This window comes from Pygocentrus nattereri, chromosome 13 (assembly GCF_015220715.1).
Source record: "Pygocentrus nattereri isolate fPygNat1 chromosome 13, fPygNat1.pri, whole genome shotgun sequence".
Classification (NCBI taxonomy): Eukaryota; Metazoa; Chordata; class Actinopteri; order Characiformes; family Serrasalmidae; genus Pygocentrus; species Pygocentrus nattereri.
The window spans coordinates 4,849,713-4,869,993 of record NC_051223.1 but is presented as its reverse complement, the minus strand read 5'-3'; the positions used below and the strand labels follow the sequence as shown (position 1 = coordinate 4,869,993).

Genomic DNA, 20,281 nt, shown 5'->3' with positions numbered 1-20,281 from the left:
AGAAATGAACCCAACACCATTCGCCAAACTAAATGGGCTGCAAGATGTTTTGGAGAAAGGCTGAAACAAACAACATTAATACTGATCCAGAAAATATTGACAAAACTGAGCTAAACTTGATATTGCAGCAGTTTTACTGCTCAGTCCTCACTTCAGGCGAGGCTTACAGCAGACTGTGCAGCGAGTGGGCAGAGCTCGTTACTCTGACGTAGCAACAAGCTGCTTGTTAACAATAATTTGAAGGAATTGCTGAAATTAAAACATATTAAACGCTGCGTTCACAGCCCGATTAATTTATTTCTTACTTTATTTATTTAGCTGTTGTATAAAAGCAATAGAACACTTGAGGTTGTGTGTTATCGCAAATAACATCACGACTGTGATGATCTACAGCTGCAACCAAATCACAGCCGTGATGTTATTTGCGATAACACACAACATCAAGTGTTCTATTGCTTAACTGGATGCTGGTATTCTGGACAGCAGCAATTAGGAGTTAATAAGCTGTGGCCAGATTCATGAAAACTTTAAGAAAAAACTTGCGAAGGTTCTTAAAACAAACACTAAGAAGTTCATAACAATGTTCTTAAATGCAATTCTTGAAACACTTAAGAAGTTCAGAAATTTTCTTTTATTACCTTAATTATTTTTGAAGACTTTTAAAGAAGATCTTCATTGTTTTCTTATGTAGGCTACGTTGCACTTTACCATGTACCGAGGTTCGGTCCCCTTGGCTGACAGTCCATGACTGAAGTGCCCTTGAGCAAGACACCTAACCCCCATTTGCTCCCCGGGTGCCTTGGATAGGGCTGCCCACTGCTCCGGGCAAGTGTGCTCACTGACCCCTAGTGTGTGTGTTCACTAGTGTGCATGTATGTGGGTTGTGAATTCTAATGACGCAGGATACATTTTGAATTTGTATTAACTGTTATTTCCGTTATTAGGTTAGAGGAGCAAAATGGCCGGAAAACATCAAACCAAGTGTTTAAAAAAAATAGCAAACAAGATCTAGAGGTGATGAGGAAAAAACAGCCAACAGGAAAAATCCTCCGTCCAAAACACAGTAGGAGGACGAGCAAGACTAGATAAACTGATCAATTTAGATGCTGACCTTGTCAGGTCTTACAGCCTAAGACGAGTGTGAGGCTGTCGTAAGGTTAAGAAAACATTTAAGAACATAATATTTTCAAGAAAAACACAGTCTTAGAATTATTATTTAGGAAAGTAGTTAGGAAAATAATATAATTCTTAAGGTGTTATTTGAAGAATAACATTTTTTGTAACTTTTTTCTGAATGAAGTTCAGTTAAGAAGATTTTCTTTCTTAAGACACTTTGTGAATCTGGCCCCTGGTCATCAGCAAAACCCGCATAAAACCTTGTATGACTTGGTAAAATGACTTGGAAAACATTCTGGTTCCATTGACTTACATTAAAAATAAAGTATGTTTTTCCTGCTCCTGCAAAGTTACCATTTTGTTCTGAAGGCAGAAATATGTTGTGTTTTGGATGCAGGTATGCTGGTCAACCAGCATGATCGCACTGAGTGACCAGCTAAACAAGCTTATACTAGCATGGAAAGCATGCTGGTCTATACTGATAGATAGATAGATAGATAGATAGATAGATAGATAGATAGATAGATAGATAGATAGATAGATAGATAGACAGACAGACAGACAGACAGACAGACAGATAGATAGATAGATAGATAGATAGATAGATAGATAGATAAGCAGTCAGACAAGCAGACAGACAGACAGATACAGGCAGACAGACATATATAGATAGATAGATAGACAGACAGACAGACAGACAGACAGACAGACAGATAGATAGATAGATAGATAGACAGATAAGCAGGCAGACAAACAGACAGACAGATAGATACAGGCAGACAGACATAGATAGATAGATAGATAGATAGATAGATAGATAGATAGATAGATAGATAGATAGACAAGCAGACAGACAGACAGACAGATACAGGCAGACAGACATAGACAGATAGATAGGTAGACAAGCAGACAGACGGACAGATACAGGTAGACAGACAGACAGATACAGGCAGACATAGATAGATAAATAGATAGATAGATAGATAGATAGATAGATAGATAGATAGATAGATAGATAGATAGATTCTTGGTTTGAGAAAGACTTGGTTTGCATCTTAACAACTGAAAAATCGCCTGATTTGCCTTTTAACGCCATTTTATTCATCCAAAATGAAAAAACAGAGCCTAAGTATGTAGCTCCTGTGCTGATGGCTGGTGGGTGTGTAGCTCTACAGAGAACTTGTTAGTATTTTTTAAACTTTACTTTCTGCTGGATTTAACCATTTCAGTGAAGAAACAGCACTTTCCCTAGGAGTGATTTTAGACTAGTTTACAGGCCGCTGTAAAACTGCTCGCCCCCCTCCTCTGCTCTGGAGAAGTTCCACGTTTACACATAGCTTTAGCTTTAGCCTCTTTAAGGGGGAGGGCGACTCAATCTCACAAAATCTCTGACAGGAATTTCAGCTGCATACGGGTTTTTCCCCCTCAGACAACAGACAGATAGACGGATAACGCTAAGACGGCGTTAGTGTCCCGGTTAGCTGCGGAATAAGAGTTTAACTTCATCTCACGACACACGTCTTTGCGCCCTGTTGTGAAGATGTGGCGTCTGCCGTTAGGTCTGAGGCTGAAGTTGGTGCTGCTTTTGTGGGCTTGGGTGGAGAGCAGCCCCGGGCCGGTGGGAGACATTGTCGTAGACAGATATTCAGTCCCCAAAAGGTGTAGAAGAGAAGTTAAAGATGGGGATTTTGTCCGGTATCACTACAACGCCACTTTTATCGACGGGAAGCAGTTCGACTCAAGGTAAGCCCTGGCTGCTTTTTCGAATTTTCCGTTCCACCTTAAATGGTGCAGCAGTTCGGTTCTCCTCAAGCTCCAGAATGTAACTGCCGCGCCATTTAAGGTGGAACGGAAAATTAGAGCGAGAAGGAAACTTCATCTTCGAGATTCTCTTCATAAAATGGTATCGACTTAATGACAGACCAAATTAACTCAGAAATCTGTCCGAAAAGGTAGTCCAAACCTACTAAACCCTTAGTAGTGGATCAGGATTTGTTTCCTATGTTGGAGAAGATCCAAAGACTGCAGAGCTCAGTTCCCTATAGGACTGGAACGTTAGTAGAACGTCTTAGTGCATCCGTAGGTTTCTTATTCTTCTCGTTTTGGTCTTAACGTTAAATAAAATGCTAAAACTTACAGATGTGAACACCAGCAACGAGAAAAGACGAGAAAACATCAGTTGAATTCTGCTTTAAGGCCAGATGTTCTGCTCCAGAAAGACAATAAGAAAAGATGGCCCAGTGTGTGATTGCATGCCACGTACACACACACACACACACACACACTCACTCACTCACTGACCATCTGTTTCTGACCTACTAAACCACTTTTACCAACTTGCATTTTGTCACACTTTATTTAAAGGGCTTCCTACACAGAGACTTCACATTATATAGGAACTGAATATCTTTAATACAGCAGCACTTGAGTATTTCTGACCAGCTTATGCCATCAATTAATTGCAAGATGACCAGATGTTTTATGAAGTAAATGGCCTAAAGGGTCACAAACTAAAGTGGCTGAGATTTATTCTGTTTATATCACTGTTAAGAAGAATCACTGCCAAGTAGGGCGGCTTAATTATGGCAAAAATCATAATCACAATTATTTTGGCCAATGTTGGGTTCACGATCATTTAACACAGTTATTATTTGGAAATATCATGCATTTATTGAACTTTATTGATTGAATTATTTATTGAAATTTCAAGGGAATCCATGACATGTCCAGAGTCTGAGTAATTGACATGAATTTGACTATGGTTTTGATGTTGTCCGTACAGCTGGTGGAGTTTCATACTGAGCACATGATAATACATAATAAAATTGCATAATAAAGTTTATGCTCATTTAAACCATTTGCAGTTTACTGCACTGTTCCAATGATGCACTTTCTGATTATTCAAAAAAAAAAAAAAAGCATTGCGTATATAAATATTGGCTTAGCTAGACTACATTTCTGTTGGATTTTCCAGGGAATAACCTTGTAATACCCACATACGGCCAACTGAAAGGGGAGGAATGCATTCACGTCCACCGACGGGTCCACCGATGTTGTAATATTATAATGTAGTAGCGTAAATGCAACAGTAGACATGCTATTCAATCAGAATAGAGTACATAGAGGTAGATAGATAGACAGAATCCATGAGTACACCCCAGTTGGAATAGACTAGTCCAATTGAGGTCCATTGGGAATACGATTTTTGATTGAATGAGGTGGGCAATCATGTAAATAATCCGTTAAATAGAAGAATAATAACCATGTAAATGCCTGTATCCGATTACATTCCCAATCGGAAAGTTTAAGTCCGTTCTGCATGAGCGTCACGTCATAATGAAAGGTTTATACCGTTCAGCATGGCAGAGCACAAACTGGTCTGCAGAGGAGACGAAGTTCATGCTCTGATCTCGGACGTCCAGCTTATGTGTCTCAGAGCACGACGTCTTCCTCTCGGCCTTCTTTAATCAGGACATGTGGAGGACGTTGTCCTGAGTCAGACGTCGGTTTAAAGCCTTTAAAAACACAAGCACTGCTTACTTGCGTGTTGCTGGTAACGTTTACACTAAGTGGTCCTATCAGACTACTTGACTTCATGGAAACAGATGTTTTCCATCAGACTGTTGATTAGAGTGAGCGGATAAACACCTCAGTCTGAATCTATAATCGGAAATCAATTGGATTGGCAAAAATCTTTGCATGTAAACGCAGTCATTGTTGGCTTGTTAGCACATCTGAAGAGGCAGCCTTAGTTACTCGCACTTCCTCCTCATTCAGCAGGTACGCTGGGCTGCCCTGTCTTGGGTAGTCGGATAAACGATGTCTTGGGTTGGTAAAAAAAAAAAATTGTACCAAAAGGTGCTGCTGTTTACATTCAGATCACATCGCAAGTCAGTTGTTCCTCCTGTTATTACAGCTATCAGCGGGGGACACCGTTCTTCGAGGTGGTTGGACAGGGTCGACAGCTTGCAGGAGTGGACAAAGGGATTGTGGGTATGTGCATCAACGAACGCCGGAAGATCACCGTGCCCCCACACCTGGCCTACGGCGGCCAGGGAGCAGGTAACACATCTCTGACCATCTTTAAAGGAACGCTTCAACAAAGAAATCAAATGTTCACCCCCCCCCTCATTATCTGTGATGTAACAGACCACCTAAGACTTGTTCAGTGTCTGAAGTTTGCTTCTTCAGTTTTACACTGGAGCTACGAGTGTAATTTCCTCCATAGTGAGCATCGTGGAAAGTGCGTTCCTGCATCATCCCAGACGTCAAGTTGTTCAGCAGTTTCAATAAATGTGCTTTAGTTATAAGTTATAGTGGTTCATCAGTCATTTATAGTAGATACTGAATAATTAATAGCAGTTACTAAATAAACAATAGTACTTAATGAATAATTATAGTAGAAACTGAGTGTTTATAGTAGTTACAGAATCATTTATAAAAGGTTCTATATAGAACCATCTACAGCACGTTCTCCATCTATTTCAAGAACCCTTTCATGGTGCAAAGAACCCTTTAATCATGCAAAGGGTTCTTTGGATTCATGGTTCTTTATAGAACTATTTTCTTTACTAAAATACCCTTAAAGAGCCATCTACTGTAAGATGTAAGAAACTGAATAATTCATAGAAGATACTGAATAATTTGTAGTTATTACTTAATCGTTAACACTGAAGATGTTAGTAATGTAACTGTGAATAGATGTTAAGATTAATAGCTGTCAAATAAACATGGAGTTTATAAGTGCTTTATAAATAACCTGACTTTAAAAACTTGCTCGTCTTTTCCGTTTATGAAAGTTTGTGTTTTTCCAGACTTGAGAAGCAAGTCATTTCTGTGCTCATAACTTTTACAGTAAGTTTTTTCACTTTTCTCTCACTCAGGTGACACCATTCCTCCTGACACAACGCTGGTGTTTGACCTGCACCTGCTGGACATCTTCAACAGAGCAGACAAGGTGCAGACGCGGGTCATCAAAAGCAGCAAAAACTGCTCACGCTCAGTGATGAGGACGGATTTTGTGCGCTTCCACTTTAACGGCAGCCTGTTGGACGGCAGCACGTTTGACTCCAGGTGCGTGAAATTGAGCAAACCCGAATAAAAGGGTAGCTGGAAAGATCAAATATGCTGAATAAATATCACTGTAACTCTTGGTTTAGGAAAATTAGTCAATTATTTAGTCTATACTTCACCTGAACCCTTAGAAGTCTGTTTCTTTTTTGCTATACATTTAATTGAAATGAAATTATGTTAATTTATACATAAATTATGTAGCTACGTAAATAATTAGGTTTGCATTTACAAACCTAATGCAAAACAAGCTGGGACAGTATGTGAAATGCAAATGAAAAAGGCGAGCAATGAGTGACCCGTATTTAATCGAAAATAGTGCAAGTTATTTAATCTTATCTTATCAACTTCAGTTTTTTGTAAATACATACTCATTCTGAAATATAAGATTGGGAATGTTGGTAAGTGTCCAAAAAACATTTTTAAAGAGATGATTGTGACGCGGAGCGATGAGGCAGACGCATGCGCTGAGAAAAGCGAGATTTATTGAGGGCAAATCCAGGATCGTGGTCAAAACAGTCCAGGTAAAAATAGCCAACACGAAGAGCAGGAGGGACAGACGTAACGAAACGAAACAAAACACCGAATTCCAAACAGCACAGACAATACATACAATACAATCAGCACATCAAACAAAGACCAACACAGACCAGGGCAAACACGGGCTTATATATCAGAAGGAAGACGAGGGACAGGTGAGAAACAGGTGGAAACAATTAGGGGCAGAGTAGCGAAACAAGGGGGCAGGACATCAAAGAATCAAAACAAAGGGGCACGTGGACGACCAGGAAGTAAACAGAAAAGCACATGGAGGAGTGGGAGGAGCCAATCGTGACACTGATGTAGACGTGCTTGGGTGAATCAAGGAAAGGCATAAAGTCCCTTATGAGCAAGGATGGGTTGAAGAACACTACTTTGGCAAAAATCCAACTGTTTACAAACAACATTCCTCAATGTGCAATGTAAGGATTTTAGAATTTCACCCTCTACAGTGAATAATATTGTCAAATTGCGTAAAAATGTGCGTAAAAACCAAAGCCAAAAACAACTGAATGCCCCTTCAAACAACTGAATGTCCCTTCAATGAGGATGTCATCACGTGGGCTCGGGAGTACTTTGTACAAACCGTTGTGAAGAAACACCATTTGTTGCTGCATCCATGAATACAAGTTAAGGCTATACTGTGCACAACAGAAGCCATCAGCAACATCCAGAAACGCTGCCGACTTCTCTGGGCTCGAGAGAAGATCTGAAATGGACTGTTCTCTGTTCTCTGTTCTTTGGGTCGAAGAAGAAAAGAACCTCCAGAATGTTACTAGCATAAAGTTTCTGTCCTAGTTGGGTTGGGATGTATGAGTGGATGGCTTGCACATCTGTGAAAGCACCAGTAGCTGAGAAAGATATATACAAATTTTGGAGCAGCATATGCTGCTTTTATAGATTTGAGCTTTTTCTGGAATGTCATTCAATCATTTTTAGGTCAGACATCACTGCTACTTACTAATCATCTGCTTTCTCTTTTTATTGGCATTTAACACACAGTCCTAGTCCTTTTGGAATTGGGTTTGTAATTTATACCCTGTACATCGACAGCCTTGAGTTTTTTCTGTTTATTTTGTTGTCAAAATGACCGAAATGCTGAAAAATTTAAAGTGTAAATGTAATTTTTTTCCCCTGCAAATCAAAACTGACAATAACTTTTCATTTAACAAATGTGACGTGAAAGCTTAAAATCTATGCTTTCCACACTTGTTTAAAAGGGCCAAAGGTGAGAAATTATTCATAAATGTCTACAAAAGCTTTTGTTATCACTTCTGATGACTGGAATTTCTAATTTAGAGATGCTTCACTGCATGCAAAGAAAAGCTTAGCACGTGTATGTGTGTGTGCCGTTGCGCAGGCATGTGTGTGTTGACTTTGCGCTTGTATGAGCCCCGCGCAGCTACGAGCGCTCACAGACACAGGACAGTGTGGTGGGGGAAGGCTGGTTGATTAAAGGTCTGGAGGAGGGGCTGCTGGGGATGTGCGTGGGAGAAATCAGAAACTTCATCATCCCACCGTTCCTCGCCTTCGGAGAGAAAGGATACGGTAAACACTTCAGTGCAGCTGCACACAAACACTGTAAACAAGCCATACAAACCTGCAATTTTAGTAGCCCGCTGGAGGGGAACAAGGGGCGGATATGAACGCAAATTTACATCCTAGTATTTTCCATAATTCAAATGACATCACGAAACAACAAATAGGAATGTCAAACAATTAAAATAATACATTTTTTAAAAATACGAGTTTTTGCTTACTTTTAACTCTGAAGAAAGATTTCCATTTAAAAAGCAGTGCGTTTTGTTATAGTTATATGACTGGACAAAATAAGCTTCATCAGATTTTACTTTCAAAAATTCATTATTTTCATTGTGTAAATGCACAGCTCACATTAACTGAAACATTAAAATCATGTGATTTCCATAGAGCAAACAGTTTTCAATTTTCATCCTTCAGTGAGAGCAACAGTGGCTGCATGTTCCAAACAATGAGTATTTATCATATATCGCTGCTGTCGGAAGAAAATCTCGTATGTCCATTTTTGTCATTTTTTAGTTTTTTACATAATGTGAAAATGCCTGTTACCCGTTTTTTACATTATGGGTAAATTTCATGACGATTGGACCAAAAGAAACATCCCAAAACGACTTGAAAAGACGTCTGGTTCCATTGACTTACAGTAAAGTAAAGCATGTTTTTTCCTTCTCCTGTAATGTTACCATTTAGGAGATATGAGGTTTTGTTCTGATTACAGCAATATATACAGTTGGTTGTTCAACGCCTCCACAGTTGTAGCTGCTCACTGTTGTACATATAGCCTGTGGGTTCTTGTTACAGTAGAAGCTCTCATGGGGAACTGGAGCTCCACTTTGGTGTTGCTTTTGTTAGTCTGCTGCTCATTAATTTGTCCATAATTCTCCTTTGACCACTGTCCAGTGTAGTGTGATGAGTTACTGATGTTTCTGTTTTGTTTGTAAATGATACTTTAGACTTGTCGCAGATTGAATGTATTAGGAAACCAGCTGGAGTGATTATGAAAACAAATAACTCAGTCTCCAAATTATCGATGTTCGTCTTGAATCTCCTCTTTAGCTACTAGCTAGGTGAGATTGTTATCTGTGTTGCTATGAGCAGCAGTCTGTGCGCCAGCCTTAAGGTGTTTAAAGGTTGGTGAATTAGCAGATATAGCCTAGTTAACTCCAGCGTTTAAGACCATTTATTGTTAAAACTGTGTTGAATGATCAACAGAGCTTTATTTTACTCCTTTACAAAGGAGGATTATATTATTTTGACCTCCAAATCTAGTTCTGCTGTGGAGCTGCAACAGGACAGTAAAAGAGCCGCATGTTGCTGACCCCTGGTCCAAAGAGTACTGATGGGGAGTCGATGCCAAAAGAACTGGTTTAACTCTTGGCCAATGACTCTGAGAGTCTAAATGTTTGGAGTTGCCTTCTTTTCACTTCCTTCTTATTCAGGTTTTCCAATGCACGGAACGTGCTGGGGTAACTGGTGCATCTTTTAAGGTGGAACAGAGAAGTTAAATGAGAAGGGACACACTGCAATAAAAGATTGAGCATCCTAGCAGTAAGTTTAAAAACATTTCAAGCAGACTGACCCCAATAATCCACCCGAGAGATGGCGTAGTTCCTCCCACCTTCAAGGCACACCATCCAAAGGTGGTTTTCCTAGACTTTAAACCAGAAAATCTCACTCTAGGGTCACTGCAGCACAGCTATAACATGCAGGAAAGCATGTTTACAACGTTATGATGGTTACATTTTTCTTTTTCTCCAAATTGTCCCTGAAAGTATTTGAGGCCTAGCAGGATTCAGTTGGCTGACACTGTAGCTAAAGGGTTAAAATCTCTCTCACTCTCATTTAGGGAAAGAAATCCCTCCTCATGCCACACTAGTGTATGACATCTTGCTAGAGGACCTGCACAACACTAAGGACGACATCACTGTGGAAATCCAGGAAGTGCCAGAATCCTGCACTCGGAAATCCGTCACAGGAGACTACATTCGCTACCACTACAACGGCACCTTCCTCAACGGGATCACTTTCGACACCAGGTTAGTCACTAGAGCCCCTCTTTAATCAGACCAGACGTCTCCAGTGGCATCTAAATAGCCTTCTTTTGACTTCATCATCGTGTACTGTGAATTATTGCTGATCTGTGTGTTCATGGCCGTTCAGTGGTGGGAGACTGAATGTGCAGGAAGTGGCTCTAATATTTTAGCATTTTTGAAACGTAGATGTGTCTAAAAACAAGCCCTAAAATTAATGCTTATGTTTGATTTTAGATTTGATTTTAGAGCTAAAAGCACCCACCGCCCCTTTAGGTAGCAGTAGAAGATCTGTAGAGTGAGATCAAACATTATGGGACGTTTTCACACTTGGTTTCTTTTGCATATGTGAACACGCCAAAGGAACTCAAACCCTCTAAACGGGCCCAAAAACGAACTGAACTGAGACCATCTCTCAAGGTGGTCTCAATTTTGGTTCGTTTGTAGTTCGCCCTGCACTGCCATAGTAAAGCGATAAGATGCGAGAGTTTGCATGATTTTAAGGTGGTAAAGGCTCAAACTGGGCACGCAACTCAATTTTCAGCTGCTTTCACACTGAATGCTGAATGAATGAAAATTCGCCGGGTGGAGCTCAGCTGAAAACGGAGCCCACCACGGCAGACCTGCGGGGCAGTTTTTCCAATTTTTTGCCAATAGGAGAGCAGCAGGAAGGTCTGGTGGTTCTTCTCGTCACCTGATAGGTTGGATTTATCAGTGCTGCCCGCTTGGCGTGCGCTGTGCACACCGTGAGTGCTGTGAAAGGGGTCTCTGAGCTCTAATGGAGTTGTGGTCTGAACAAGAAGATCCCAAAGGACCTCAGTTCCTCTTTCAAGTTCACTTGCATTGTGAACACGACAAGAACTGAGGTCATTTGCAGTTGTTTCCCCTCCAGGTTCACTTTAACAGAACTCGGTTCGGTTCTTTTAAAACAAAATATATGTGAAAACAATGATAGATCATACCTTACATATGTGATGTAATTATTTCTAATATCCAGTATTTTTGAAAATAGACTTTCAGTCCACTGCTGTGTGGACCATATGTATGTACAACCCCAATTCCAATGAAGTTGGGACGTTGTCCATCCATCCATTTTCTAAGCCGCTTCCCGTTGTGTAAAACATAAATAAAAACGTGTTACAACAGCCTGGCTTCGTAGTAAAAGAGTGCGGGTACTAGACTGGCCTGCCTGCAGTCCAAGTGTGTGGCGCATTATGAAGCACAAAATACGACAGCGGAGACCCCGGACTGCTGAGCAACTGAAGTTGTACATTAAGCAAGAATGGGAAAGAATTCCACCTACAAAGCTTCAACAATCAGTGTCCTCAGTTCCCAAACGCTTATTGAGTGTTGTTAAAGGAAAGGTGATGTAACACAGTGGGAAACACGCCCCTGTCCCAACTTCTTTGGAACATGTTGCAGGCATCAAATTCAGAATGAGTGAATATTTGCAAAAAACAATAAAGTTTATCCATTTGAACATTAAATATCTTGCCTTTGTAGTGTATTCAATTGAATATAGGCTGAAAAGGATTTGCAAATCATCGTATTCTGTTTTTATTTATGTTTTACACAACGTCCCAACTTCACTGGAATTGGGGTTGTATGTATGTGTGTATACGTGTGAATGTGTGTGTGTGTGTGTGTGTGTGTATTCATTCATTCATTTATTTAGAGACACCAGGGCATCTAAGCATGCAAATCCAACTCATGAGTAAATTCGTAAATACATGGGATACCACCTCTCAGCTAGGCACTGACTCTGATATGTGTAAAAGGTCTTCCTGATACACTTGTGCCAGTGCAACACTTACTGCCATGTCAATGTCACTGCCCTGCTGAGACTGATTCACCAACTAGATCATATCTGGACAACTGGTTCTGTGGTGGTTCGCGTGATTGGTAGAGTAGAGGGGATGTACAGTTTAGTAACAGAAGTGTGGTGAGTGTACATTATCAGCAGCAGCAGCGCCCTCTAGAGGCAGAATTACTTACGGTGTTTTTTTTCCTGTTACTTCAGATTGAAAGATGAATGTAATCAGATGTTTTTGTTGTTTTCTTTGTCCGTTGTACAGCTACCAGCGCAACAGCACATACAACACATACATCGGGCTGGGCTATGTGATCTCGGGTATGGATAAGGGTCTGCAGGGTGTGTGTGTGGGGGAGAGGAGGAGGATCACAATACCCCCTCATCTAGCATACGGACAACAAGGAGCAGGTACAGCAGCATTATAATCCAAGTCAATGTTGTACCCTTTCAGTAATTGACCACATTGTAATGAAGTAAGGTTTTTTTTTTTTGCCTGGGCTTTTTAGTACAAATGTGTGAAAAAATGACCTTTTCTTATGCCACAACCAAGAAGATACTTGAAACCAATGATTTAAAAAAGATCTATTAAGGAAAAAAGACTTTTCAGAAGATGCTATAAATTATACATTAACTACCACTCATTATACAGTAACAACTGTTAATAATTTACTTAATATCTACTATGAAAACAAAGTCATTGTTAGTGTTCAACACTTCCGGCCACATATAAAGCCTCATCAGATGTACAAGATTTAAACAGTTGAAGCTCAGACCGCATTCCAGATTTCTCACATACTCTATCTAGTGGCCTAAGATGAGGATGCAGCCGAGGAAGGCAGCATTTGTCAGCCGTTACGTTTGGGAGAAATGTAGGGATGAAGCTATTGTACCATTTGAGACGACCAGTCTCCCACAGTCCTGTACACACAGCTCAAAACAACAAAAAAGGCAGAGACAGCCGTGAGTGGTGAGACGCCGTCAAGACGAGTTTAATGAAATTTAATGGCGTAAATTTTGCTTTAATGTGAAGCAGGACTTCAGGGGAGCCTTCGTATACAAGTGTTGGGAAGGTTTTTACCACCTTAACTGCATCTTTAGCTTTGAGTCATGGCAGGAAGTACATCCCATTATCGATTGTCATCGTAACATAGAGGAACGTACTTAAATCTTAAATAACAGCCGTCAAAAGCTGCTGCACACATTGACATGGTGTCAAAAATGTTTACAGTGAATGGACCAAAGAAATAGTCTAAAATCATTTAGGTCTAAGTGGAATAAGCATGTTTCCATTAGCTTGCATTATAAGTAAAAAATGTTTGAGGAGGGTTTTGTTCAACAGTGATGGTTTAACAAATCACATGGGCAAAGAATAGCGTCAATCACATTACATGAACTGGAGTTAATGCCTTCTAAATCGGCCAGGTAGTTCTGTAATGTGAAGAATATCTCAGTTTGTGTACTGACTGTAACACTGCTGCCAAATTAGCTTTTCAAATACTTTGTGAAATCTGACAGCTGCTCTTGCTTGTTATGACTTCTATACATTCTGCGCAGGTTGATCGATTACAAGAGATCATCTGTTAAATACATAAAAGCATTCATTTCTACAATCTAAGCATTTATTTTTATGATGATGTAACAGCCCCAAGCTGCAGTCGGAGGATTACTGATTTGTGTTGCTTTTTGACTGAATCCAGTATTTATATTCCTATGTAGTGCACTATGTAAGAACACCCCTAAGTACACCCTTCCCGTGACAAAATCGCAGTAACGCACGGCGTCGTGTGGCTTATCGCTTTATTGCGAAAACATAACTCTATATAACAAAGTTTGTGTGCTATTTTTTGCTCAAAGCTGTGATTTTGTACTGTCTCAGGTAAAGACATCCCAGGTTCTGCAGTCGTGGTGTTCGACATTCACGTGATCGACTTCCACAACCCGAAAGATTCAGTGCAGGTGGACGTCACGTTCAAACCCGAGCCATGTAACGAGACCAGCGAGGTTAACGACTTCGTCCAGTACCACTACAACTGCTCTCTACTGGACGGCACTCTGCTCTTCACATCGTGAGTGATGACTACTGAGTTTATTTGGCTGATTGGGCACAAATTCCCACAGACACACATCAAAATATTGTGGAAAACCTTCCCAGAAAAGTTAAGGCTGCAATAGCCAGACCATTATCCCTTCTCTACCAAACTTCACTGCTGGCACTATGCATTCCGGGAGGTAGCGTTCTCCTGGCATGTACCAAAACCTGATACGTCCATCAGGCTGCCAGATGGTGAAGCGTGATTCATCACTCCAGCGAACAGGTTTTCACTGCTCCAGAATCCAGCACTGGCTTGCTTACACCACTCCAGCCAACACTTGGCATTGCATATAGTGATCTTAGGCTTCTTTGAAAGCTCTCCATTTCATGAAGCTCCTAGTGTGCAGTGCTGATGTTGCTTCCAGGGGCAGTTTGTAACTCTAATGAGCGATACAACAGAAGATAGGAGATTTTTAAATTACACTTCCATTTCACAATAATGGATCATATAAGCGTTATAGAGCGCTTTTGTTTCGGCGTAAACAATACGGTCGCTTTGTTTCACATCAGCAGACTTCAACTAATCACTGCAGCCATGTTTTCCAGCAGATCTTCAGTGCTGTAACTGATGATTAGAGCATCAGCTGTTTGTGTTTCTGATGTGTGACTGTTGCAGGAGTGATTACAGCGCTCCGCAAGACGTGGTGCTGGGGGCGGATAAAGTGATTGACGGGCTGGATGAGGGTCTGAGGGGCATGTGTGTGGGCGAGCGAAGGACCATCATCGTGCCACCACATCTTGGTCACGGCGAGAGAGGAGGTGAGAGACCAGTGTGTTTGTGTGGGTTACATAACAGCCCCATCTGACTCCCTCTGGCTTTTACAGGATGATGAGAGATGGTGTTTATATCTGTCACACATTGGTCCAAGTCTAAAGCCTGTTGGTGAAAGAGCTCTGATCTAAGACCAGGTCCACTCTGTCCATTATAACTGGATTTATGATGATGTGAAAAGATGCTAATGCGTTCTTTCAATATTTAGTGTGTTCACACTTTGCTTTCACACATTGTTTTCAGGAAACCTGTTTTCAGTTTTTCTGAGAAATCTGCAGGGATATTTTTCCACACCTCGAAAGTTCAGTCTTGAAGTTGGTTGTATTTTCTGCACAATCCAAGTAATCAAACACAGGAATCTTTTATCTTGTTGTCTGGACTCTGGGGTGGTCAATGCATTGCTCTGAAAACACCAGCAGCATCTTTAATTTGCAAATCTTCCTTTTTTATTAATTCATTTTTCTCAGTAAGAGCTTCTTGACAGCTACACATCCTTTCAGACTCATTGCGCTGAGTTGTCTTCTCACAGTGGAAGGATGGATGGATTTCAGACCTGAAGCAGCTTAAGTTCTTTTTATGAGCTGGGGTCGCTTTTGGTGGTCTACCACATCTTGCGGGTAGTTGTTAGGAATCTTTAATATTTATTTATTATTCCTGTTTTTGGAAATTCGTTTGACTTTCTCCTTCTTACGAAAGTCCAGAGAGGCCATGAAGTAGTTATAATTTTCTAGATTGTTATTCTGCGATATTGAGTTATCTCAAGACAGCAAAGTTATCTTAAGATAACAAGTTCATTGGCCTGAGATAGTTACTTGTCTTGTTATGTCAAGAAAACAAAATTGTTAGCTTGAAAGTTACTTATCAAGTTATCTCTAGATAACAATCCAGAAAATTATAGCAACAGCTCATGGCCTCTCCAGACTTCTGTACTTTTCTTATGTAGGTGCGTTATTTTATATCTAACCTTCGCAGAAATATCTCCTGAAAAATGGGACAGTTTGGTAAAATGACAAGCTATTATTTTTGTTAATAACTAGTTGCAGGTGACTAGCCAGGACATGTCTAATGTCTATAGTTTGTCTATAGTGTAGCTAACAAAGTAAATAGCATAGCTTTAAACAGTACTAGTAGCCACAGTGTAGCTTGAATGGTCATACAGTGTCAGAAACCACATAGTGTAGTTAAAATCACTTACCGACTAACCACAAATGCAGATTGTGTGATTGCGATTAGGTACACCTAAAAGGTTGGACCCCCTTTTGCCTTCAGAACTGCTTTAATTCTTTGTGACACAATTTCAGCAAGGTGTTGGAAACGTTCCTCAGAGATCTTGGTTTGTTATTTGAGTTCCTGTTGCATTTCTGTCATCTGGAACCAGTCTGTGTTCAGCCACGGTGAAGCTTGAATTTTTTCCATGGTCATACAGTGTCAGAAACCACATAGTGCAGTTAAAATCACTTACCGACTAACCACAAATGCAATTTGTGTGATGCTGCATTCCATGAGTTCTTAACTATATCACGTTAAGTTGTAGCTAAGATTTTTTTTTGTGCTTTTAGAGCTAAATTCCATTCTAAGCAATTAAGATCACGGTCATACCCACCCTTAACGCTCCTCTCTCTGCTCTGTTTCAGGAGGAGATGTTCCGGGCAGCGCTGTGCTTCACTTTGAGGTAGAACTGGTGTCTATACAGAAGGGCGTCCCTGAGGGCTATCTGTTTGTATGGCTGAAGGACAGTCCTGCTGAGCTTTTCCAGGCTCTGGACATGAACCAGGACAAAGAGGTCCCCCTGGAGGAGGTGCGGTCAGCAGCTAATAACCATTCTGCTCAGCTATAGCTGAGTTCTAGCTGTGGTGAATGTGCGCTTTTCAGGACTTCTAGCTTGTTTTTAAGACACCTGAACATATTTCCTTTGTTTGTCAGGCTTATTGAGATGACCGCTATATTTTAGCGTCACTGTTACTTTAGGAAAGCTACCTATTTTACCCCCCTGTTGTAATGTCAGCATTCAGCAACACTTATTGGGGGTTTTTAAACCACCTTATGGTCAAAATGTGCTAATAAGAAAATGATTATTTAGGTCTTCATATCAAGGTCGACACTTTGATGAACATGAAGGTGGTTGTAGATACTGATAAGGATTAGTGAATAAAAACAGCGAATGGAAGCAGAATGATAATTCAAGATAATTTAGTAGGCAATGGCAATGAAACAACACAATGGCGGTCAAAATCGAACGTTTTCAGTTTTCATAACACACATTTGCTTCATTTTTTAATGTGTTTTTTCAGGTCGTTGTGGCTACTGCACTTGCGCAGATTTGCACAGCGAGGGCAGCCTTTTCCGCTCGTGGCATAACCAGCAAGCTGATCAGCTCTTTTTATTGAAGGGCGGGACTTTTTCCGTGAACAGGTGCCATGTTGAGAGTTTGGAGCGTTCCCGTTCATATTTCACTCCGTGACCAGTCTCCTCCTTTATAACGTCTCTGGAGGGAGAAGAAGTCTAGCCATTCACTCACAACAGCACAAACCAGCAGGAGCAGAGCTAGTTAATTTTAGCTGTTTTCAAATACACTCACCGGCCACTTTAATAGGTACACGTTGCCAGTAAAAGGTTGGACCACCTTTTGCCTTCAGAACTGCCTTAATTCTTCGTGGCAGACTTTCAACAAGGTGTTGGAAACGTTCCTCAGAGATTCTGGTTGGTTATTTGAGTTCCTGTTGTCTTTCTATCATCTGGAACCAGTCTGCCCATTCTCCTCTGGCCTCTCACATCAACAAGGCATTTTCATCCACACCACTGACTGCTCACTGGATATTTCCTCTTTTTCGGACCGTTCTCTGTAAACCCTAGAGATGGTTGTGAGTGAAAATCCCAGATCAGCAGTTTCTGAAATACTCAGACCAGCCCGTCTGGCACCAACAACCACGCCACGTTCAAAGTCCCTTAAATCCCCTTTCTTCCCCGTTCTGATGCTCGGTCTGCACTTCAGCAAGTTGTCTTGACCACCTCTACATGCCTAAATGCAACGAGTTGCGGCCGTGTGATTGGCTGATTAGCTCTTTGTGTTAAGAAGCTAGTGGCCGGTGAGTGTATATTCTTTTATGTTGGTGCTGTTTATTTGTCTTATTTTTATCTGGTATGCTTTGTAGATTACACCAGAATAAGCTTGATTTTCCTCCAGGGTTCATAATACTGACCAGGGCTAGTTTTGTAAGCCAAAACAGAAACAGGTAAAACGAAAAAAGTACAGTTGTTTACACCAACCTGTTTTTTTTCTCTTCAGTTCTCAGTGTTCATCAAGCAGCAGGTTGCAGAGGGCAAGGGGCGTCTAAAACCGGCTCAAGACCCTGAGGTCGTCATCGGCGACATGTTTAAAAACCAGGATCGGAATAAAGACGGCCGCATCACGGCAGAAGAGCTGAAGCTAAAAGTGGAGGAAGACGCAGAGAAAGAAGACCAGCACGATGAGCTCTGAGAGAGAGAGAGAGACATTGGGACAAGTAACTCAAACAGGCATTCAAATACACACAACTGATGGCAAAAGGTAACCGAGTGAAATTATTAATATCTGAAGAATAAATGATTCCAGTCAGTCATAGAGAACAACTCTCAGAGAACCAAAAGAACTCAGGTTTTACATTTTTTGCTGCGGTAAAAAAGAACCTTCACACCAAAGTGTATTTGCACTGTAAGTTTTTATGATTATTTTTGAAACAAGAAAATAATGTGCCATGTTCTGTATTTCATTGATGTGGGAAAGACGTGATATTTGTCTTTGTGTTGCTGGATTTGGTTAAACCTACTAATGGTATATATTGTCTTTTTTGATAATGGTGATTATGATGAAATGTGGAAACATTTTTTGTATAAAATGCAATTTTCTTCTGCTGTTTCAACCAGTAAAACCTTTTAAAATATAAACAGTTCACAGTCATTCAGTTTGTGTATATATCTACCAGTTCTTAGATACTCTATATTCTAAGGGCTCCTGGTCAAACTGTTTCATTTTCATTTTACAAAATAACTAACTTAGGATGCTTAGGATGCTGCCCCCGCGACCCGAACCCCAGAGAAGCGGAAGATGATGGATGGATGGATGGATGGATGGATGGATGGATGAAAATAACTAACTGACCTGTCCCACCCACAAATTTTTTTTTCACACACCTTAGTTTTTGTCAAAATACAGAAATTCAGTGCTATTATATAGATCAAATGTAGGTTATTGTTGTGTAATTTAGTAAATATTAGCATAGCAGCAAATTCACTGTTTTTTAACCTGCCTAGTTTATTGAGCGTCAAAAACGTTTCAGCATAGCATTTTAAACCTGAAACTAAATGTTCTGTGGTCACTGTATTGGGATCTGTAGCGTATGTAGTCACATATCTACCAGGTCTTGCAAAAGTATTCAGCCACCTTAAAAGTCATCAGACTTGTCTGGATTACACGACACTTAGACAGATAATATGGTGTATACCTTTGTGTCCTTCTTTTTGTCAATAATTTGTAGGTAGTTTGACCAGAGGAGGACGGGTCCCCCCTGGTCAACCCCCTGAGCCTTGGTTCCCCCCCAGGTTTCTTCCTCAGCTCTGAGGGAGGTTCTCCTTGCCACCATTGCCCCTGGCTTGCTCACCTGGGGTTTTTTACATTCTTGTTAACAATTTGTCTTTTCTGGAATTCTGGGAAGCTGCTTTGTGACATCCGTTGTAGAAAGCGCTACAAATACATTTGATTTGATTTATTACAGGGGTCGCATCCCAAATGTTAAGAAGAGCCACTTTGTCCTTTCAACAAAAATGAAGCCACCTTGGGAGCCACAATATTTTTTCATTTTAACATCCTGGCTGTAAATATGTCTCACATATTTCTTTTCTCACATCTCTGTTAGGAAACTTTTCCTCAAAAGTGGAAGTTTCTTGTAAAATGTCTCAACATTCGCCTTTTTACGAGGCTGAAGTCGTTTCTCATTCTCCAGTTTGTTGTTCAAATTTTCCCGTTCCACTTTAAATGGTGCCCGAGGAGCCAGAATGGAACTGCTGCACCGTTTAAGGTGGAACTGGAAAGTAAAACTAGAAGTTTTGAGCCTGGAGACTTTTTAGAGTTTGACAGTTTCTTGTTGCAGATTAAATGTATCAGGAAACCAGCTGGAGAGATTCTCAATGCAAATGAGTCCGTTTGTCTCCATTGATGATCGTCTTAAATCTCTCTCTTTGCAGTTTCGTTAGCTACTAGCTAGGCGAGATTGTTGTCGTTGCCACGGTAACCAGCGGTCTGCACGCCAGCCTTCAGGGTTAAAGTGTGTATT

At 40.6% G+C, this 20,281-nt stretch overlaps 1 protein-coding gene across 1 annotated transcript; it reads left to right on the top strand.

Moving 5' to 3' along the window:
• The first annotated feature begins 2,396 nt into the window (after window positions 1-2,396).
• On the top strand, window positions 2,397-18,901 carry fkbp10b (FKBP prolyl isomerase 10b). Its single transcript, XM_017704540.2, has 10 exons — window positions 2,397-2,859; window positions 5,033-5,178; window positions 6,000-6,189; window positions 8,129-8,274; window positions 10,112-10,301; window positions 12,371-12,516; window positions 13,985-14,174; window positions 14,817-14,959; window positions 16,607-16,770; window positions 18,259-18,901. Exons 1-10 carry the CDS (start codon window positions 2,657-2,659, stop codon window positions 18,448-18,450), a joined length of 1,710 nt encoding a protein of 569 aa, XP_017560029.1. The 5' UTR covers window positions 2,397-2,656; the 3' UTR covers window positions 18,451-18,901.
• Window positions 18,902-20,281: the final 1,380 nt, after the last annotated feature.

Bases quoted from the DNA above. Each gene is read 5' to 3' on its own strand.
- fkbp10b (XM_017704540.2), top strand. From the start codon at position 2,657: ATGTGGCGTCTGCCGTTAGGTCTGAGGCTGAAGTTGGTGCTGCTTTTG. The intron at 6,190-8,128 runs GTGCGTGAAATT...AGCCCCGCGCAG, and splicing joins GGCAGCACGTTTGACTCCAG to CTACGAGCGCTCACAGACAC. The intron at 16,771-18,258 runs GTGCGGTCAGCA...TTTTCTCTTCAG, and splicing joins AAGAGGTCCCCCTGGAGGAG to TTCTCAGTGTTCATCAAGCA.